This window comes from Schistocerca gregaria, chromosome 6 (assembly GCF_023897955.1).
Source record: "Schistocerca gregaria isolate iqSchGreg1 chromosome 6, iqSchGreg1.2, whole genome shotgun sequence".
In the NCBI taxonomy this organism is placed as follows: domain Eukaryota; kingdom Metazoa; phylum Arthropoda; class Insecta; order Orthoptera; family Acrididae; genus Schistocerca; species Schistocerca gregaria.
Window position 1 is genome coordinate 368,867,412 of NC_064925.1, and position 24,175 is coordinate 368,891,586.

The 24,175-nt window shown below is 40.0% G+C and overlaps 1 protein-coding gene across 5 annotated transcripts in view; it reads right to left on the reverse strand.

Moving 5' to 3' along the window:
- Nucleotides 1-9,571: 9,571 nt before the first annotated feature.
- Nucleotides 9,572-24,175, reverse strand: part of LOC126278994 (rho GTPase-activating protein 17-like) — a 157,616-nt gene continuing 143,012 nt past the window's right edge. For all 5 annotated transcript variants that reach the window (XR_007550774.1, XM_049979309.1, XM_049979311.1 and 2 more), the window contains 2 exons: nt 16,917-17,043; nt 9,572-11,735 (listed from right to left, as the gene is read on the reverse strand). Coding sequence is in view for 4 of the 5 variants with exons in the window: in XM_049979309.1 (XP_049835266.1) it covers nt 16,922-17,043 (122 nt within the window). In the remaining variant the exon portion in view is untranslated. The remainder of the gene's footprint in view (nt 11,736-16,916; nt 17,044-24,175) is intronic.

Consider the following 24,175-nt stretch of genomic DNA (forward strand, 5'->3'; position numbering starts at 1 on the left):
GCAGTAGTGTATTATCTATAGATCAAGGATTTACATCTACATCTACATCTAAACTCTGCCAGCCACATCATGGTGTGTCGTGGAGCATCCTGTGTGTTCAGATGTCGCTTACCCCTTTTTCTACTCCAGTTACGAATGATTAACAGGAGGTTGGTAGTAGGCCTCTGTTTGGGCTCAGATCTCTGTGAGTTTTTCTTTGCGGTCTTTTTGCAAGATATACAAGAGGAAGCAATATTTTGGTTGACTTTTCGAGGAACATAAGCTCTTGGAACTTTAACAATAAACTATACTGTGATGCAGAACACCTCTCCTGTAGTGTCTGCTACTAAATGAACCTATAACAAAGTGTCCTGCTCTTCTTTGGATTTTCTCTGTTTCCTCTATCAGTCATATCTGGTACAGATCCCTGACTGACAGGCAATATGACTACAGCCCAGTTTTTTTAATATCAAGTTAAGAAATATGAACACAAAGATGTAACTAAAATTGGTGAAATATGTAGATAAATGTGTGCTGAAACAATTACATGTAAAATCCAAAATGTTATATTTCCACTAGAAAAGATAAGTTCACAGGTAGGCTAGGCAAGTATCTATGTTAATTTTTAATTAGTTCACTTCTGCTACTAAGTACTGAAGTACAAGTGTCTCCTATTCAAGCATTTACGTCACACTGGAATTGTACTGTACCTTTCTATATGTTCTCCTGCCATGCACAACCTTCTGTCTGACAATATGTTCTTATATAGCTATGTGGTGAGTAGCAACGATCCTTTTCATAATACTGTTACATTCGATCCTGCATTTTCAATAGTTTAATATGTTTTTACAAATGGAGAAAGATCCCTTAACTTCACAAGAAGTAAACTGTGTGCGCATACAGAGGATTCTACAATTCCACCGTTAAATAAGTGAAACAAAATAACAAGATTTGAGTACCCAGGGTTCACATTTCAGTTTATTGGAAATTACACCACCCACTTCATCTGGCACGAGACTGACCTTCCAAACTGCCATTATTCCCACAGTGTCTTGGAGTGACATAACTGAAGTCTCCAGTTTCTTGATACTGTTGGGAAGTCAGTTGAAGTAACTTGTGATGTATGAAACTGAACAGAGCACTTTGGAACTGTTGAATACTACAATGTTTCACTCACAGACAATGCAGGATAAGAATAAAGTTCTCCATTATTGGCTTTACTGTTTCAGAGTGCTTACTGTAGAAAATCACAGCTTCAGTCCATATTGCCCACCTCATTACCACTGACTCTGCAGGCAGAGGTACATCAGGTAGCTGCTGCCTGTACTGTTGTACATGATAAGGACACTCCAAGAAAACTTTCTTTCTTGCTGCCATCAGTGTATTTACTTGTGGGAATTGATGTATAACTGTCTCAACCACTTGTTGCAATGCATGAACCCTACATGTAACATACACTAAGTTTTGATAAAATACATTAAACAATTTCCCCACTTTAAACATGTATGGAGCTGTATCTGTGTATATCAACAGGACCCTCTTTTCTTTTATACTGTCTGGCCATAGTATCTTAAGACCATCATTAATGAACCTAGCAACTGGGAGACCCGCACCGCCGACTAGGCAAGGTCCTTGCGGAGGAACAGAACACATTCAAAACACTGTTGTCAACCTGCCCACCAAAACCCTCAATCAAAGACATACTCTCTTTCTCCTGATCCATGCAGTGGGAACACTTCTTTGCTATCTATCCCTCCAATCAAAGCCATTCTAATCCCAACAATGAACCTTGCCTCTCCCTGTTCATACCACCATCCAACCCTGACTTTCACTCTCTTCCCCCTAACCACTTGCTGGTTACCTTCCAGGAATTCCTCACCTACATCTTGGCCTCAGCTTCCTTTCCATTACCCTTCCTAAGAACACGAACCTTTCAATGGAAGGAAGAATAGCAATTCGCAACCTCAAGAGTGGCCTTAATTTTATCATCCTCCCTGCAGACAGTCTCTACACTGTTGTGATTAACTGCGGTGACTTATCTGACAGAAGGCATCTACAACTGTCTTATCTCTGCCACTCACAAGTCCTGTCATAGTGATCCCATCCCCGAAGTCCAGCAAAATCTCCAACCCTGCTCAAATCTTTAGGCACATCACTGCACCTATCCCCTAAATCCATCTCCCTCCTCAACCCAATGACCCCCAAGCACACCCACCTTGGTCATGCTTTCCAACATCCATAAACCTAACAATCCTGGGCACCCAATCATACTGAAAGAATCTCTGCTGCTGTTGACCAACACCTCCAACCAATTGCTTGTAACCCAGCATCTGTTATTAAAAATACAAACTGCTTTCCTCACCAACTCTAGTCCATCCCCACCTATTACCATCTGGATCCTTGTTCCTCAATGTTGATGCCACCTATTTATACACCAACATTCCCCACACCTGTAATTTTGCCTTTACCAAATTCTCTCTCTTCCAATTCCAAATTCACCACCTAATTCCTTCTGCACAATACTAATTACATTGACACACATGACTATTTCTCCTTTGAGGGGAAGACATGTAAACAAATTTGCTGCTCATTGATGGGGACCTGCATGGCACTATCTAGAGGAAATCTTCATAGAAGCACACACCCCTTTACTGTTTCGGATTCATTGTTGATTTCTTCATTATTGGGACCCAGGGCTAAGACACCCTACAATTCCTCCACAGACTCGACACCTTTTCCATTTGCTTCGCCAGGTCCGCCTCAGCCCATGCCTCCTTCCTGGGTGTTGACCTTCACTTCTACAATGACTCCATCCATACATACGTCAATATCAAGTACACTAACCATCAAAAGTACCTGCATTATGATGCTGTCACTCCTTCAATATCAAAAAAATCACTCCAATATAGTCTGGCCACGTGTAGATGGCATATCTCCAGAGATGAGAATTCCCTTGCACAGTATGCTGAAGGTTTCACAAAATGCTTCGCAGATAGGTACTATCCCCTAAACCTATTCCAAAAGTAGATTTCTCATGTCATATCTTCACACACCCCCAACCCTCTTACCTCTTCCAAGAACCACATGCATATGAGCACCCCTTAATCATCCAACATCATCCAGGGATTGGAGCAACTGCACCATATCTTCTCCAGGGCTTTGACTGTCTATAATTGATCCTGGAAAATAAGGATATCCAACCTGCAATCCTTCCCACCACTCCTATGATGGCATTCCACCATACACCCAACTTACACAGTTCCTGGGCCACCCCTATTCCACATCCACTCCCAACCCCATGCCATGTGGGTCATATCCGTGTGGGACACAAATAGCATCACCTGCCCTGTTCACCAACCCAGCACATCCTCCTCTAGTCCTGCCACAGGCTTATCCTGCCCAATTAGAGGCAGGGCCACCTTTGAAAGCAGCCATTTTGTATACCAGATCTGCTGCAATTTCTGCACAGCATTTTATGTAGGTCGGACCACCACCAACTTTCAACTCGAATTAATGGCCATCACCAAACTGTGGCCAAAAGCAGAGTTGGCCACTCAGTGGCAAAACATGTTGATAAGCACAATGTACTCAATTTTAGTGGCTACCTCACAACCCGAGGCATCTGGATCATTTCCCCCGCACCACCTGTTTTGAACTATGTAAATGGGAGCTATCCTTTCAGCACACCCTTGGTTCCCGTCATCTTCCTGGCCTTGATCTCTGCTAACCATCTGGATCCAAACCGTCTTCTCAGCTGTCTCCTCTTCCTCTGTTTTGTTAACCCCCCTCCCCCAATCCATTCAATTATGTTGTTGTCATCATGCACTTCACAAAGTGACTGGCTCCAGAGCTTGTGCCACATTTCCATCCTGTGCACCTGCCATGTCTCCATCCCTCATTCCCATCTCTATCAGCCACCCTTTCTCTCATTCCCCATCTCTTTTCTCCTCTCACCCACTCAACACAACACTACTTCATTACCTTCACTCCTAATTTATTATTGTTCCATACCACATTCAAAAATATTTATGTTAATACCATTTTTATAAGTGATATTCAAACTTAAAATATACTCTCTTTAATGATTTTGGCAAGTTTAGACTGTGTTTGATAGTGGAACTGGAATATACTACTCAAAACAATACTGACTGGTATCAGTAGCACTATTATTGATTAATGGCAAGGTTGTACTTCTAATGTTTCTTGATTGTTCGGCTATCATAACTGATAATGAAATAGTGCTCACCTCTGCGCAAGACAATATTATAAGGTGTGCATCTGTTACATGTAACAGCAATGTGACTCAATACATGTTCATAAGTGAATAACGGCTGTAAAATTTTGAAACTTACTTTCACTGCACAATTCTAGATTCCACAGAACTTAAAGTATTTGACCATCAAAAGCCACAGGATAACAGCCATGGTTCACTTTTCCTGTTGTGGCTGGATACAAACCAAGGATTTTTGTGTCACACTTACAGAATAGCACTATAATCCTGTTTCTGCTGTATCATCCACAGGTCACTGCAATCATTCATCAGCTATGTATCTGCCATTCCCAGGGCAAATGTATCACTTCTGTGCAATTCTAGTTTTTTTTTTTTTTTTAAATATAGTCAAACAATGTAAGCTGTTCAATGGATTGACTTCTTTTTAGATAGAAGGTGCCTGAATGGTGGATGTTAGCAGCTAATTGTTCAGCAACTCAGTCCAAAGAGTAACTTTGTCAGTATCAAACAATGGAAAATACAGACAGGAACGTAACAGTTATGAGAAGGAAAGTTGCTACTCACCATATAGCAGAAATGCTGAGTCCCAGATAGGCACAACGAAAAGATTCTCACAATTAAAGCTATTGGCGATTGGCCTTCGTCAACAACAACAACAACACACACACACACACACACACACACACACACACACACACACACACACACTCTCATCGCACGCGCGTGCGATTGCAGTCTCAGCAAAACTGAAACCATGTTAGAATTGTTGACCAAACCTAAATAAATTTGCAAAATAGGTTTGGAATGACTTTCTAATACTGGTGGAAGTACTCTTTTGTATGTGACTGGATCTGCTTATCTGGAAAGAGACAAGTGCAAGGACTGATGATCAGTCAGCAGCAGCTAGTGGTGGCAGAAATCAAAATGGTCTTCTTCACTTATTATTGCTGTCATCCTCATCTATGAACTAATTAATTAGTTATACGTAAGCACGGAACTCTTGTCTAGGCCTGCAGAAGATGGAACTGCATATTGTCACCATCAATATGCCTTTAACAGATTAAATTTACAAGTGATTTTTAAAACTATAAAATGCGTACCAGATTATTTAATTATACATCAGTTTTAAAACATACAAGGAAGACATTTTGCAGTGCATACTAAATCTGGTACAGTCACAAGCAGGAAAACAACAAACAGAAATAAAAATGTGAAATGATTAAATATAGGTAAACTGGAAGCCAAGACTTGACAGAAAAAAAATCATCAGAGGTGAGTTACTTTTCAATAATAACTGACATCAAACAATAGTAACAAACAATTTCCTAAGAAGAGTTACAGTTTTAGCCAGGGAAGTGCGGAAGACAGACAATGGCAGGAATCTTCCAGAAGTAGGGGAAGAGCTTTCACACAAATATACACTTCATCACCAATAGTGTCATGGTATGACAACTGCTGCAGTTCCGGGAGTTTAAAGAGAAACCAGTGGAAGTCTAATCTTTGCTCACTACTGCTCCAGTAATTACCTGCACTACATCACTGTAACACTATTGATCTTCACTGTTTGCATAACTTGGGTGATGAAGAGGAAGAAACCAACTAACAACTTAAATGGTCTGAATTCACAAAATGCTCCACTGTGAGATCTAGAACTGAATGTACCCTGCTGACTTCAGCAGCTACTAGAGAATAACTACACTCCTGGAAATTGAAATAAGAACACCGTGAATTCATTGTCCCAGGAAGGGGAAACTTTAATGACACATTCCTGGGGTGAGATACATCACATGATCACACTGACAGAACCACAGGCACATAGACACAGGCAACAGAGCATGCACAACGTCGGCACTAGTACAGTGTATATCCACCTTTCGCAGCAATGCAGGCTGCTATTCTCCCATGGAGACGATCGTAGAGATGCTGGATGTAGTCCTGTGGAACGGCTTGCCATGCCATTTCCACCTGGCGCCTCAGTTGGACCAGCGTTCGTGCTGAACGTGCAGACCGCGTGAGACGGCGCTTCATCCAGTCCCAAACATGGTCAATGGGGGACAGATCCGGAGATCTTGATGGCCAGGGTAGTTGACTTACACCTTCTAGAGCACGTTGGGTGGCACGGGATACATGCGGACGTGCATTGTCCTGTTGGAACAGCAAGTTCCCTTGCCGGTCTAGGAATGGTAGAACGATGGGTTCGATGACGGTTTGGATGTACCGTGCACTATTCAGGGTCCCCTCGACAATCACCAGAGGTGTACGGCCAGTGTAGGAGATCGCTCCCCACACCATGATGCCGTGAGTTGGCCCTGTGTGCCTCGGTCGTATGCAGTCCTGATTGTGGCGCTCACCTGCACGGCGCTGAACACGCATACGACCATCATTGGCACCAAGGAAGAAGCGACTCTCATCGCTGAAGACGACACGTCTCCATTCGTCCCTCCATTCACGCCTGTCGCGACACCACTGGAGGCGGGCTGCACGATGTTGGGGCGTGAGCGGAAGGCGGCCTAACGGTGTGCGTGACCGTAGCCCAGTTTCATGGAGACGGTTGCGAATGGTCCTCGCCGATACCCCAGGAGCAACAGTGTCCCTAATTTGCTGGGAAGTGGCGTTGCGGTCCCCTACGGCACTGCGTAGGATCCTACGGTCTTGGCATGCATCCGTGCGTCGCTGCGGTCCGGTCCCAGGTCGACGAGCACGTGCACCTTCCGCCGACCACTGGTGACAACATCGATGTACTGTGGAGACCTCACGCCCCACGTGTTGAGCAATTCAGCAGTATGTCCACCCGGCCTCCCGCATGCCCACTATACGCCCTCGCTCAAAGTTCGTCACCTGCACATACGGTTCACGTCCACGCTGTCGCAGCATGCTACCAGTGTTAAATACTGCGATGGAGCTCCGTATGCCACGGCAAACTGGCTGACACTGACGGCGGCGGTACACAAATGCTGCGCAGCTAGCGCCATTCAACGGCCAACACCGCGGTTCCTGGTGTGTCCGCTGTGCCGTGCGTGTGATCATTGCTTGTACAGCCCTCTCGCAGTGTCCGGAGCAAGTATGGTGGGTCTGACACACCGGTGTCAATGTGTTCTTTTTTCCATTTCCAGGAGTGTACAAGTTATATAGACTCTCATAGATGTTTTTGGTCAACCTAGAAACCCTCTTTTAGTAGTAAAATTTATACAAGGTAGTATAACACTGGTGACAAGTTGTTACCTATTTATTTTGTTGCATTGATTGTATCAAAGTAAAATTCAGCTGAGAAAACTAATAAATTATGAAGCAGAATTGCTGGCCATCATTTACCTTCAGGAAGATAAGTATTTAATACTGCCAATATTATTAAAAACTGAGAAATAAATTATGATAAATTTTTGTTATTATAATATAGGGGATTTATGAGTATTAGAAGTAGGCGTTACCACTGGGTCATCATGCGAGACATGAGAGCTGTCGACATAACATCATATTTTACCACCAGCCCAGACACTTTAGATTGTCAGGTAGTCTTTACATCTACATCTATTCTCTGCAAACCACTGTAAAGTGCATGCATAGGGCAAGTCCCACTGCACTAGTTGTCAGAGCTTCTTCCCATTCCATTCACATATGGAGTGTGTGGTGAATGATTGTTTTAATGCTTTCTTTCACGTTGCTATTAATCTAATCTTGTTCTCACTATCACATTTTACAACTTGCAACTGTCTTAAGGAACTTATTAGTGTAACAGGAAAGCTCACAGGCCCCCCACCCCCCTCCACCCTCCCTCAAAAAAAGTAATGTTCACCTCATTTTGTCCAACTTTTGTCTCAAATTATTTGTTCATCATATTCAACTTTTCATTTTATAGTTGCTGATCCATCAGCAAATTTAATGCTCACTCTTTCCATCAGTCTGTTTTGAAGCAGAGATAAATTTTGTCTTCAGAGCTGACTCTTGTCCTCATTAAAACAGGTAATTTAGACTGACTTCTTGTATGCCTGGAGTCGGTACCGATATTTCTTGGAAATTTTTGGTAACTTCTATGGGACCAAACTGCTGAAGTCATCATTCTGATACCTATATATTTCCCCCTTTAAGAAAGACGAATGTCTCTCTCAAACATTCGACTCAGACTGCCTCTCATTCATTCCAGGCTCTTCCAGATGAAGTAATGTGGTTTAACTGCCATGTTGTCCTCATACCCAAAGTACACTAAAGAGAAGTGCTATTTTTACCACCTGATTCCTAGATTGAAGTGAGTTGGTCAGCTCTAGGCGAGTCAAGCCACAAGAAATAAATTTTACAGGTGATACAAATACTTAATATAGCCCACTCAATACTTGTTATAGGTAGATAACTTTGATACTTGAAAGGCAAGCAAGTCACTTTCAGAAGTTTGTAAAAATTGTGTAATGAATAAAAACTCTATACTCCAGATTCCAGGAGGAAGGGAAGGGATACAGGAGTGGGGGGAATACCCCCCTTGCAGACACATCTATGGACAGTGCACCTTCAGCCTGCTGTGTCCCACTGCTAGGAATAAATGCGCAAAGAAAAATATATAATTAATGTGTCATTTCTACTGGTCATAAGGTCTTGCAAAGCAGATTATCTAAGAAAAGACTCATGCCTCCATTTCTGGGAAAAGGTTTATTTTGGTTTTGAGAATCTCTTTGACTGCATTGCAACACAAGATGATAAGTCCAGTAATTAACTTAACTGGAAGGAGTAATGCTCCCTCTTTCTCATAATGAATCCTTAACGTGTGACCACATTGGTCACAAGAATTTTTTTGCAGAGGATTATACGAAAAAAAGGGCCACAAGACATTTAAGTGTGAGGTCAATCATGCCACATGTTCTTTATTTTGAAGTTTTCTCCTCACTATGAATATAAGGCAAAGACTGCCTGTCCAGGGTCATGCTCTCCAGGTCACAATCCACCTGTAGCATTCTGAGCAGCAACATCACATATCCCACTGCTCATCACATGCACACTTGCTACCTTTATGGAATCATGTGGTCATTCTGGAACTTAGCTCACTGATCTCTCTTGTGGTGCTGTCATTTTCTTTAAATTACAATGCCAGTCTAAATTCTGTGTGTGTGTGTGTGTGTGTGTGTGTGTGTGTGTGTGTGTGTGTGTGTGTGTGTGTCTTTTACTCAAACTGCAAACTGATTCCTGTTTTATTTGCTGCTCTTATTACAATTCTTTTTTTAATTTAACATTTCATCCCAAGCAATACTTACACTGGTATGAGTTTTGGGGCAAAAGCTGTTGTCCAAGGCAAAACTACTTCAGTTTTTGTGAGGATACACCATTATTTTGATGGTTTTTCTTATTATGGGAGATTTTTGCTAAATAAAGACAAAATGTTAACACCACACATCTTTATTCTAGAACAATATCAAAGGACAACCATCATAAAACAGTTACTTGTAAGTGACATGGAATCCAGAGAATTTATAAATGTGTGGCATTTTACATACAGTACTGTCAGAGTATTCAGCAAACAGCTTATTGTCCTTACATTAGTATTTAGAGAGGAACATAACATATTTAAAAAAGTTTGCCATAGTACTATTTTAGACAATAAAAAGAGAGAAGAATTGTTTCTTTAAATGCTATACTTGACTTTTTCAACAACAGGAACAAAATAGCAAAGTGGAAAGGCACTTTTTCCGTACAAATAGAAGCTCAGGCGGCATATACAATGGTGAAGCTGTAAATTAAACTTGTTTCAATTAGAAGAAATTTCTTCCACTTCTACTCTTAAATTTTCAAATGTATATTCAGAATATATTATTCCGTTTACAGAAACTGATTGGCTCACTACTTCATAATATCAGAACACAAAGTGATGCATATCTTATACTGATTAAATGAAGTGAAATTGAATGTGATACAACAACAAAGTAGAATGGTATTTTAAAACTCTTTGCACATTGTACTTCAAGTAAGATGTCACCAGTCAACAGTATCAAGAAGTATGGATTAAGAGACATGGTCCTTAAAGATAGCTGATGGTTTCTTAACAGTGAAATTAATCAGTTCTTTCTTGGAAACGAAGTGTTTTATGCTACAAAACAACTACCACTGTCAGTCTCTGGAGAATAGTTATCAGTACTCATTTCATCATAGGGTCATTCTTAATTTCAACCTTGCAACCAAGAGCTACCTTTTAATGAGGCCATGTTGATTGTCAGTTCGGTTGACTCCATCAACCTACCTTGCACCTGGTATCCTTGTGCAGTACTGCACGGTCAAAGGGGACCATGCAGTTGTCCAAGGTACCACTATCTGTGCAGAAAGGAACTGTAATCAGATAATTATGTAGAATGTGTGCGCCAGTCCAACATTTTCTTGGATTTTGAGGAAATAATAAATGTTGCATGAACTTTATTTGGGCTCTTCTTCCAGTTCACAAGTGACATCTCATTTCCACAATTATCTGGAGTTGCAATGATGATATTACTTCCATATACGAGCAGCACATTTTCTATGCAAGCACACAGTCTCCTGAGATGAACCTAAAGTCCAAATTTTAAATTTAAGTTTTCATAATACTACATTCTATAACAATGTACTTCTAAAAGAACGCACTGGGAATTAGCATTGCCTGTCAAGTTAACTGCAGCTTTGGAATTAGTGAAGTCAGATAGGATGGAGGATATTGGTGGGTATGTTCAACCACACATAAGAAATATGAGCAAATTAGTTTTTTCTAATAAACAAACACACAAATTTACAAGCTTCCACTCCAAACAAAACTTTTTGAGCTCCTGTAGTTGCTAATAAATGCATAACAAAAATATTTATTGAAAGTTTCCTTTCTAGACTTCTTTAAGATTGTTTACATAAGGGTCATTTGTTATATGACTAAAATGACCTACTCCCTACAAAAATGCCATATTTAATTTAAAATAGCCATCAAATGTCCATACACATTAAATTAACAATGTGTAAAATGACTCATTATAAATGACATTCATTAGTGTAAACAGTCTTGCAGTGTAATACCATCACTATGGGAGTCAGAAAAGAAACTTTAAACTAATACAAAATAAAATTTATATAAGACAATAATTGCACATATCACATTCAGTATTTATAGGATAAATACTGTTATCCAGTCAGATTGCATAGGACACATCCACAAAAAGGGATGTATTTTACAAAAGATATTAAATTATAATCACAGTATATATGCAAAGAAACTACAAATTTGAACTACTTTACATTCATAAATATACAGTTCTTTTAACATTCTTTTGGGGTACAGTTTTCTATAGTAACCAACCTCAGTTGTGTTCAATATGTTACATAGCTAATTTACAAGTTACAATGAAACAGAAGGGTACAACAACGGTCTGCACCAAAGTTCCTGAGTCTTTGCTATCAAGCTGGATCTTTTTGTGGTTTGCTTCATTTATTTTTTATATTACCCAAATACATTATGAATGTAAAAAATGCTTTTGATGCTTACAAATGCTTCATTTGGTATAAGGCAGATGAGCTTCCTGCAAGCTCTTGAAATCTGCAACAGAAGAACACTATGGACACCTCATTTAGATAATTCAAAATACACACATCACAAGCTGCATTACATGCTCCTGCATAAGAAATTGTATATAGAAAGGTTGTTATAATCATGAATATATAAAACTGCTTGTGTTTCTGAAGACAGTAGACCAGGCAGGACAAATACAGGACAGAATTTGGAGGTAGGGGTAACAGTGATACAGCAGGTAACAAATTGTAACATAACATGTAATGTAATGTCTACCAAGCTGACATACTATGGTTGCAGTTGTTTACCTATACAACGATTTAGTAATCAAGAATATGAATCTGCTTGGAGAGTTTGTTATTTCTCTTTTTGCTTGTAACAAATTCCTGGAGAGTCAGCGCACCTCTTGAGAGATGAGGCGTCAATTGCAATATCACCACGAGGATGAGCTACCTGTGTGGACTTTGTGTATGTTCCTTGTGATGTCATCCTGAGTTTGAGTAATGAAGCCCACTGCCAAATAACTGCACACATCATTACAAAATACTGTGACATTGATGCAAAACAGAAGAAGAATACTGAAATTTAATCAATTTCACTCTAATCTCAGAACTTGAGCTGTATGAGGGGTGTTCAAAAGAAAGGTACAAAGCAACACTGTGGTCATAATTAAAGTCTTTATTCAAAAGTAGTCACCAGAGGCTGAGCAAAAGTATCCCACTGTTTCATGAGCCTTAGGATTCCCTGTTTCCAGAGTCCTGTGGCTGTGACAGGAGCTAGTCGTCCAATGTGTCCTTCAGTTCGTCATTCGAACTGAAGAGCTTCCCTTTGAATTTTTTTTTCAGAAGAGTCTCAGGGCGACGTGTCTGGGCTGTAGGGTGGATGCCCAAGCTGCTGCCACTTGAACTTGGCCATTAAACTTTGTGTGACCTCGGAGATGCGTGGATGCACATTATCATGGAACAGAATCACTCCCTCCATTAATAGCCTAGGCCGTTTGTGTAGGCAATGGAGTGTGTCACAGTACAGGTTACTGTTAATGGTGTTTTCCTTTCTCGAGGGATTCCATGAGTAACAGACCACAGACACTAAAAAATATGGTTAGTACCATCTTGCCTGCTGAGGACACAGTTTTGGATTCTTTTTTCTCTCTCTCTCCTCTTTTTTTTTTTTTTTTTTTTTTGGGGGGGGGGGGCTAGTGACAGTGCATGCTTCCATTGCCTAGATGTCTCACTGAATTATCTCAAAGCAGCATATGCAAATTTCAACCAGTTTTTTGTTACGATGTTTCATATCTTTTCATTTGAACACTTCTTATATAGTCCAAGTTTGACTTGGAAAAACTGAAAATCTGGAATATGTCTACAGAGAGAATGCAAACACTAGATCATGGATGCAACAACTGGGACCAACTAGTAAAAGCCACAACAGAAGTCACCCCACTAAATAAACAGAAAGTACCTGCGACCAAGCGATCGCAAAGAGACAAGCAGCTTGGCTAAGATGGAGCTCACAGAAGTCCGAAACAAATAAGGAGTAGTTCATAGAACAGTGCAGGCTAACTGCCAAAACCATAAGGCAGGTTAAACATCAGTACACTCAGGACCAATTGACTCAATTACATGAAGACTTCAAGAAGAATAACACTAGAATGTTTTATTAAACCTTAAAAGCTATGCTCCACCCAGCTTACACTTCAGAAGACCAGATGGAAACATGGCCTATAATGACAAAGACAACTGCCACATATTGGCCAAATATTTTTAAAATCTCAATTGTGAGTCCCCTAAAACCTCCTTTATCTATCAAGACAGTCCCAGACAAACAAACTCTCACTCTCCAACAGAAAAAGTAGTAAAATACGTAACTCAGTCCCTGAAGAATAACAAAGCACCAGAAGAAGACGTTATAGTTGCAGAGCTGTGGAAGCAGGCTGGAGACAAAGCAATTATCAACTTGACTGAGATCCTACAGAACATTTGGGATACTGAGAAGTTACCAGATGACTAGACATCTGATATGATCCATCCCTTACCCACGAAGGGTGATTTGACTGACATCAACAATTATAGAGGGCTCTCATTGATACGTCACCTTTAAGATATTATCTAAGGCATTATTGAACAGAGCCCAACCTCAATTGGACCCAAAACTTGGAGATTATGCAGGTGGTTCTAGTAAAGGATGTTCTTGTGCTGAGCAGATCCTTAACTTGAAGCCAGTATTAAGTTAAATTAAACTAACAAATAAACAGTACATAGTTACTTTCACTGACTTCAAGAAAGCATACAATACAATAGACAGACATACCCTTATGAGAATTTTGCAGGAAATTGGCCTGGACCAGAAAACTCACAGCCCTATCCAAAAGACCCTGAGTAACACTAGGTCATGAGTAAAGTTCACGGGAACGCTTTCAGAAAGCTTTGAGATGAAGACAGGAAGTTAGACAGGGAGATGGACTTTCACTTTCACTGGCGAAAAGAAATGGAAGTACAAAACAGACTGAGCAGTATTTACCTGGGACACAAACAGAAGGCACTAGCAGTAGACTGTTTAGCTTTTGCAGATGATCTGGCACTTATAGGAAGAAGCCCAATGGAAGTAGCAGTAAAGCAGCTCAATATGCTAAAACTCCAGGCTGCCAAGGTAGGACTTCAATTGTCACTAGAAAAGACAAAATACCTCTCCAACATCAACGATACTCCCAGGGACAAGGTCAAATTGAGAAAGTTGACACATTCAAGTATCTAGGAGAATGGTTGGAACCTAATCTATCAGAAGGAACGGCACTAGCAACTTGGATTAATATGTAACAATTAGCATATCAATTAACCAGGAACATCTATAATAAGAAATGCCTACCTTACAATTCCAAACTAAAGCATTACCAAACAGTTATCCGCCCTGAAGTCCTATATGCCTCAGAATGCTTGAATCTGAACAGGAAAGGCTTGACAGATAAACTAGAGAGTCAGGAGAGGAAGACCTTGAAAAAAATTCTGAGATGGGTCAAAACAGATGGTGAGTACAGAAGACAATTACACCAGGATCATGGTCCTTATCTGGCCCCTTCAAAAGAAGAAGAGGAACAAGAAGAAGAAGAAGAAGAAGAAGAAGATGTCATGCTGTTTTTCTAAATTGTGGATGTAAGAAGTTGTTGTATCTTAGTGGATAATATTCCAGAAGAAACACTTCTGATTTACTTGAGAAGGTTATTCATTTGTTGAAGCATTTTCAACACTGCAATCCTGAAGAAGTCCAATCAATTTGCAGTGGCACAGTCACAAGATTATTGTATTTCATGTGGATTTGTTCAGAGCTACCTACACACACACACACACACACACACACACACACACACACACACACACACACACAGAGAGAGAGAGAGAGAGAGAGAGAGAGAGAGAGAGAGAGAGAGGGGGGGGGGGGGGTTCAGCAAAAAAAGTCCCTGATTTCAAAATTAAATATCTCAGAAATTGAGATCAATAACAAGTGCAACATGAGGTATGCTTATTGTAAAAGCTGTAAGAACAGAAGTTTCAAAATAGTTCGAAAATCTGACGACTGGTGGCATTGTACACTGTGCAGTTTGTACAGTATCAGCATGCATAACTAAATTCATCCTCTGCAAGCACACCACAGTGTTTTTGAAATGTCCACCATTCACTGGATGGAGGTAGAACAAAGCAAAGATGAAATTTGCCACCACATCTTGCAGTGTCTCATTTGAAATGGATCCAGATGCCACACAAGACTGCTGATTCTAGATCGTCCAGAATGGCAGGATGGTTCTTGTAGACAGTGCCTTTTAATGTGCCCCACAAAAAGTGGTCACAAGAAGTCAGATCAGGTGAATATGAAGGCCAATCCAACCCTGCATCAGTAAATTTGCAATACTCCAACACAATGACTGTATTCCTGCAGTATTTATCAAGAAAGTGAGGCACCTGTTTGGTGATACGTAGTCTAGCCCTATCTTGGGTGAACCGCTCAGTGCCTGGTGTGGCGACAAATTGTTCAAAAACTGCATTGTGATGTGCACTAGTGATCATTTCTTGCATGAAAACAGAGCCAATAATACCTGTGCTGTATACTGCTGCCCAAACAGTAACTTGGGGAAATGCGGTTGTTTCACTTCAGAGAAATGGGAGTTTTCAGAACCCCAAAATCACCAGTTTTGCTTATTCACGACTCCGTTCACTTGGAAGTGAGCTTTGTCTGTGAACCAGAAGTAGCCAATGCCAAATCCTTCATTATTAATCACTGTGAGAATCTGAATCGTGAAGTCAGCCCTCTGTGACACAGCTCGTACAGGTATGACCTGATGGCTTCGTATTTTGAATGGAAACGTGTTGGCCCTGCGTCTCCACCTTCTTATTGCCAGAATGCTCAAACCAGTCTCTGCTGCAATTCTCCCAATGGATTTCCTTGGATTTTGCTGAATAATTCCAGAAATCATGGTGACATTTTCAGTAGGAATGACAGTTTGCCTGGGGCCAATGTTCCCTTCTATTATAAGCCGCACTGTCTTTCCATTAAAATTTGGTGAAGAGCTTGTGTATGGTTTTCACACTGAGTCTTTTCGGAACATTAAATTCTGTTTGAAAACTGTGCCTTATTGCCTTAGGGCTGGGTTCCAAACCGTGGCATTCCATTAACACAAAAATATGTTGTTCAATGAAATACATGATTTCAACCTCTTCCTTCAGTATGCTAACCTCCTTTCAAGTTTCAATGGTGGAATTGATTGCTATGAGCTGCGGCACGCTATTTATAGGTAATAGGTAGTGCGATTACAGCACCATCTATTAGCAGCTTTTCGACTATTTTGAAACTTCTGTTTAGCTTCCATATAACATTCTTACAGCTTTCACAATAAACATACCTTTCATTTCAATCATTTATAGATCTTATTTAATTTTGAAATTACAGACTCCTTTGCTGGATGCACTGTATACGTCTAACAGGGGCACACTACAATAGCTAAAGTGAAATGGAAATTCACTTGTGAATCTGACTAGCTGGGTAACAGCAGGGACAAAAAGGAAGCAAAGAAATCAAATCAGCACCAGGACAAACACGTTTTGATTACTTACAAAATGGTTGCAGTTACTTCACTTAACTTCTCTTTGTGAGAACACACAAATACTGTCATTATAAAACTGAGACACACGCTGCCTCGAAATGTCCCTACATTCTTACCAATGTCAAAGATCTGTGCTCTCTATGCTGTCTCTGCGAGGTGGTGGCTGTGGAGGTGGAGGTCCAGGTCTTGGTGGCTTTGTTGGTGGTTTGAGAGAACTCACTGTCGATTCAGTACAGCTCACAGCTATAAACATTAAAACAAATTACACATGGAGCAAGACCAACTACTTAAAATATTAAATGTAACATGGTGAATAATGAGCAATTTATAATATAATAGCACACATAATAGAACAGTATGCAAGTAGGCCTGTTTATGATAAGCAGACACTGTGAGCTCATAACTACTCAACTGTTGCTGTTGTGATCTTCTGTCAAAGACTACTTAGGTAGCTCTTCAGACTAGTCTACCCTGTGCAGAACTCTTCATCTCCAAATAAATACTGCAACCTACTCCTTCTGAATCTACTTACTGTATTCATCTCTTGGTTTCCCTCTACAGTTTTTACCCCTATACTTCCTTGTGTTACACAACTGATAACTCTGCAATGTCTCAGGATGTGACCAGTCAGTCAGTACCTTCTTTCAGTCAAGTTGCACCACAAATTTCTTTTCTCCCGAATTATGATTCAGTGCTTCTTCATTCATTTTTCAGCTTATCCACTTAATTTTCAGCATTTTTGTGTAGCACCAAATTTCAAAATCTTCAATTGTCTTCCTGTCTGAACAGCTTACCTTCCATGTTTCACTTCCATACAAGGCTGTATTCCACACAGATACCTTCGGAAAAGGCTTTATAGCACATTTAGTTCTCTTTTTCAGAAATGTTTTCTTGCTATTGTGAGTCTCCACATTATATTCTCTCTTCTTTGGCCATAGCCGCTTATTCTGCTGTCCAAATAACAAAAGTCATCTGTTAGTGTCTCAAAGCTTTGTCTAATTTAATCTTGCTTCATATCATTACCTTCGTTTTACTTTTGTTGATTTTCATTTTACAATTTCCTTTAAAGACAATATCCATTCCATTCCATTCAATTGCTCTTCCAAACCCTTTGGCCCCTCTGACAGAATTACAATATTATCAGTAAACCTTAAAGTTTTATTTCTTCTCCCTGAATTCCCTTTTTTCCTTTTCTACTTGCTCAACATATAGACTGGATAACATCGGGGATATACAGATCAGACAACATTGGGGATAAGCCTGTCTCACTCGTCCGCCCTCGGTAGCTGAGTGGTCACCACGACAGAATGTCAATCCTAAGGGCCCAGGTTCAACTCCCGGCTGGGTCGAAGATTTTCTCCGCTCAGGGACTGGGTGTTGTGTTGTCCTAATTATCATCATTTTGGCCCCATCGACGCGCAATTCGCCGAAGTGGTGTCAAATCGAAAGACTTGCTCATGGCGGACGGTTTACCCGACGGGAGGCCGTAATCACACAACATTTTTTAATCCCTTCTCAACCACTGCTTCTATTTCATGTCCTTCAACTCCTAAAATTGCAGTGTGGTTTCTGTACAAGTTGTGCATAACCTATGGTTCCCTGTATTTTACCCCTGCGACCTTCGGAATTTCAAAAGCTGTATTGGCAGTAATTGCGGTTTTCTGCTGATGATGCATTGGTGTATGGTAAGTCGTTGAAACTGAGTGACCCTAGGAGCGTACCAAACAACTTAGACAAAATTTCTAGTTGCTGTGATAAATGGCAGCTTGTTCTAAATCTAAAAAAACGTAAGTTAATGTGGATGAGGGAAACGTAAACCCATACTGTTTAGATACAGCATTAGCAGTGTCCTCCTTGACACAATAATGTCATTTAAATATCTGGTTGTAACACAGCAAAGCGATATCAAATGTACAAGTACAAGTTGTGCATAACCTATGGTTCCCTGTATTTTACCCCTGCGACCTTCGGAATTTCAAAAGCTGTATTGGCAGTAATTGCGGTTTTCTGCTTATGATGCATTGGTGTATGGTAAGTCGTTGAAACTGAGTGACCCTAGGAGCGTACCATACAACTTAGACAAAATTTCTAGTTGCTGTGATAAATGGCAGCTTGTTCTAAATCTAAAAAAACTTAAGTTAATGTGGATGAGGGAAATGTAAACCCATACTGTTTAGATACAGCATTAGCAGTGTGCTCCTTGACACAATAATGTCATTTAAATATCTGGGTGTAACACAGCAAAGCAATATCAAATGGAACATACATATGAGGATTGTGGTAGGAAATACGAATGTTCAACTTTAGTTTATTGGAATAATTTTGGGAAGTGTGGTTCATCTGTAAAAGAGACTGCATATAGGATGCTATAGTGCATTTAAAATAAGTTGCGACTTTTGACATTTTGGTATGGAGCGAGTGGAGGGAAGCGTAGTTGCCAGTGTGTGCAAGGCGCATCAGCAGCTCATTTGAGAGTGTGCTGAGGTTTTTCCCAAACACTTTTTAAAGAGGCCAATGGGTAATAAACTCACATTCTCGAACATCTTAAAGTTTAATTATTCAGTTTCATGATGAAGTGCCTATCATTTCCTTAATGGCCATAGTTATTGTGATATTTCATTAGTAAGTAACTGCTGCTGGTACTGCTAGAAATTCTTAACTTGCAGTGAAAAGTAGGAGTTGCTATAAATTTGTGTTTGGTGATTGTTAGGTTATATATTGCTGTGTATTAAATAAAGATAATATATTGAATCTTTCTTTAAACAAAACTAGAATAAAATATTCATAAATTCCTCGTATTTCATAAATGGTCTGACATATTAAAACAAGATTTTGGCAAATGATAGAGCGCAAACACAAGAGTGTTTTGCCATATGATTAATATGTGAAACTTCCATTCCTACTATGATATTCAAGTAACTACAGATTTTTTCAATGAAATAATGTAATTATTGGGGGCCATCGAGATCTGATTAAATGAGAACTGCTGTGGGTTTTGTAACAATGTAAATGAAGTTACATGTTTATTTTTAAACTGAGAATGGGCCATTTCATAACTATTGACCTGAATCGCACTCAGTTGTTGGTTTAATAATACACTATTTCCAGATTCTGTCACAATTTTAACAGCATTAGAATATTAGAGAAATGACTTTTTCTAGGCTCTAATGTGTTTTGACAAAATAAGCAGATTTTAACATGGTAACAACAGAAGCTACGTATTCCTCAAAACTCTTTACAATCCTTCATAAATCAGTGTCTCCTTAATTATCTTCTTGAGCCCATAAACGCGTTCTTGGACGACACTTTTACTGAAAATCACGTATTCCAAAGTACTGCACACACAAAACAGTTGTTCACTATACCTGACGACCACAGAACACTTCAACACCAGAAAATATGACTTTACTATGGAGCTGACACACATTGAAGAATCTAATGTGTGACACAACATGGTATTATTTATTCATGATGTGGTAACAGGGGCGCTTTACAAGCATTACTGCAGATGGCTTGGTAGGGAAAGTCAGGCACCACTGGTGTTACTTGGGCAACGGCGTCACGTCCCCCTCCACTCAGCCAAACATAAAAAGTCGCAACTAATTTTAAATGCTCTATAGTGCAACCTATTCTCAAGTACTGCTCGAGCATTTGGGATCTGCACCAGCTAAAATTAAAGGAAGACATTGAAACAATTCAGAGGTGGGCTGCTAGATATGTTGCCGGTAGGTTTGAACACCACACAAGTATTACGGAGATGCTTTGGGAACTCAAATACGAATTCCTGGAGAGAAGACATCATTTTTGAGGAACACTATTGAGAAAATTTAGAGAACCTGAATTTAAAGCTGACTACAGACTGATTCTAATACAACGCAGGGACCACAATGATGAGATACAAGAAATTAGGGCTCATATGGAAGCATATAGTGTGTCATTTTTCCCTCGCTCTATTTGCAAGTGGAACAAGACAGTACATGACTAGAAGTGGTACAAGGTACGTTCTGCCATACACAATACAGTGGCTTGTTAAGTATGAATGTAGTTGTAGATGCAGCTGCAGATAAGCCATAGGGTCAGTATTGCCTCATTTCTCTGCAACCAAACTGATCTTCCCCTATGTCGGCGTGTGTTAACATTTCCATTACTCTGTAAAAAATTCATGCCACTATTTTGTAACATGACTTTTGTTCAGCATCTGTCTTCTCTAGAATAGATATTATTACATTCTTCTTGAAGTGGGAGTGTATTTCACCTGTCTGACACATCTTGCATACAGGGATGCTGGAATAGTTTTGTCATGGCTTGCTCTTTCAAGGATCTCAAGGATCTCAATCATTCTGACAGTGTTATCGACTCCAGTGGTCTAGCTTGGTGCAGTTTGGTGCTCTGTCAAATTCCTCTTGCAATACTCTCTCCCCCATTCCATCTTCATGTATTTTCTCTTCCCTTTCTCTAATATTGCCTCAAAGTCCATTTCTCTTATACAGCCTTTCTATATATCCATTTCACTTTTTCCTTCTTTGCATAGTTCTGGCTTTGCATCTGAGATCTCCATATTCACATAGAAGCTTCTCACTTCTCCATGTGTCTCTCTTGTTTTCTTATAGGCGGCACCTATCTTGCTTATACAGCCTTGCATTTGTCCTTCAGCCATAATTGCCATTTTGCACTTTCTGTCATGTCAGCCTCATTTTCTAGACTTCTGTACTCCCTTTTGCTGCTTCATTTGATGTATTTTTATATTTTCTCCTTTTGCTTATTAAACTCAATATCGAATGAGTTATCATATTATCTAACACACAAAATAAGGAAATGGCAATCACTCACCTATACCAGACTGATTTGTGGATCATAGAAACACATGAAACAAAACAGCTCTCACGCTAACTTTTGAGCTCTTGCTATTTTTCTAGTAAAAGTATACACATACCTTCACAGACACCCAGATGTACACTTTTCCGGCCACAGCAAGACTGATAATTGACTATTGGTTACTGAAATCAGACAGGAAAAGGGTAGGGAGGAATGCATGAGGCAAGGAAGGGGAGCAGGATAAAGTGAGACAGGTCTTTCTGACTCGGTGGTTGCACAGTGAGATGAAAGGAATTCATAGGGAAAAGCATATAAGAGCTACAGAGGGAGGGTGAGGGGCACGGGAAGGGAAGTACTTTCAAATAGCCAAGAATCCTTCCTTTGGCAATCGGACACCCAAAACCCACTGTCTGAATCAGATGCATTGACAGGATTTTAATGTTTTGGACTCAGCATAAGGACAACCATGCCCTTTCCTCCATAACAATACCTACTCCCAAATCTGCTTTACCCGGTCTTTATCCGTCTGCAGCTTGTGGTCTAGTAGCTATCATTGCTGCCTCTGGAGCATGGAATCCCAGGTTTGATTCCTGGCCAGATCGTGGATTTTCTCCACTCGGGGACTAGTTGTTTGTGTTGTCCTCATCCTTCCATCATCATCTGGGAAAGTGGCGAGAGACTAGACAGTGAAAAATATAGGGAATTTGTAAAGGTGCTGATGATCATCATTGCCAGTCCATCTCAACTAAATGAGCTACCTTCCCAAACATTGATCTCCGCTTCTTGGATGGTTCCATTAATATTTCTGTTCATATCAAGCACGTCAGGCATCAACAGTACCTCCACTTTGATAGCTGTCATCCATTCTATGTCAAGAAGTGGCCTTCTTAACAGCCTCGCCACCCACTGATACCACATCTCCAGGGCACAGCAGGAGTCGTCGAAACATAGGAAAATCTCATTACACATGATAGTTCTATTCCGCAAAATCACCGAGCATAGCGAATTCGCATAAACTAAGAGTCACTTTATGTGCAAAATATGGGGTAGGCTCTTGTTTACTCACATATTAAGTCTAAAATAACCAAATTTCTTAGTATTTGTACCAAAAATCATCATTTTTATCTTCCTCAAATGGATTTTAATGCAAAATTTATACAGATTAAAATTTAATACTGAAACATATGATAATATACTACAATCATTTTCATTAAGTCCTTCTACATCCTAAATAGCCTCTGGATCATCTACATTTGAAGAATGTGATGGTACCATAGTCAGTTAAGCTTCCATGATGAGTTTCTAACATGCAAATCCTGTAACTGAACTGTTCTTCCTAGGCGCTTGACATTCATTCAAAGGGCCACACTGTTTTGCTGAAATATTTGGCAGCTGTATGGTCTTCTTTGCCAGTTGATTATGAAACTCTTCTTAACCCTTAAGAGAATGTTCAGCTTCTCTCTTCACTTTGCACTCCTTACTTCTTCAGAAACATGTTCTCCAAAAACTTCATCACAGCGTTGATCATGCTGAAGGCCTCAGCCATTTTCTTCAGAGTCAGCTTTCTAACAGGCTGAACTTCCTCAACTTCTGTTTATGCTTCATTACGATTCTCACTGAAAACTATAAAATCTTCATTGCTCAGATCCTCAGAATGATAGTTTAGGAAATCACAACAGCTCTTCATCAAAATCAGTGAATTTGCCATGCCATATCCACAATTTCTCTTGCTGTAATTGTGAGTCACAGTTCACTTCATCTTCAAGTACTGACACAGCATTGGGCCACAGCTTCCGTACACCATTCATACATTCTGGCGTGACATCAAAGGTAGCTCTCTACTAACATCAATCGCCATCTTGATATTAAACAGTCACCAAAAATGTTGATGGCAAGTTTGTCATTCGAACCACATTCTTATTTGACATTGGATAAAGTTTTATGCAGGTAGTATGCCTTGAATGTTGATAAAATCCCTAGTCCATGGGTTGCAGGATGGATGTAGTGTTCAGTGACAGAAACAGGACTTGTTCTTGTCTGACTCAATAATCGTAAGTGGTTGGCTGGAAACATTATCAACGAAGACAGAGAAGAATTCTTAAAGGGATTTTTTTTCCCTCTCACAGTATGTTCTCAGTTCTCTATTCGGTTCATTAACAAAACAGTCACTGAAAATAGCATCATCATCCAACCATTTTTATCCCATTTCCAATGAACTCTCAGCCAGCTCTTAAGATTTTGAGAGTGGTAGATCATAATTAGTTTTAATTTGCAATCACCTGCATCATTTCCTCTGAAAAGGGTACATTGGTCCTTGACAATCTTAAGTCCAGGTGTTGAATTTTCTTCAATACAAATGAGCACACAGCTTGGCATTCATTTCCAAAATAAACATCTTTCATCAAGGTTAAGAACCTGCTTGGCATTTTTTTTTACATAATTTTTTTAGGCCTCCTTTTAAATTCCTCATCTCAAACTTCGACTGCAACAGCTGCCTCTCCTGTCATTTTAATATTGTGAAAGCCGAAATGGTGTTTGACCTGATAAAACCAGCCTCAGT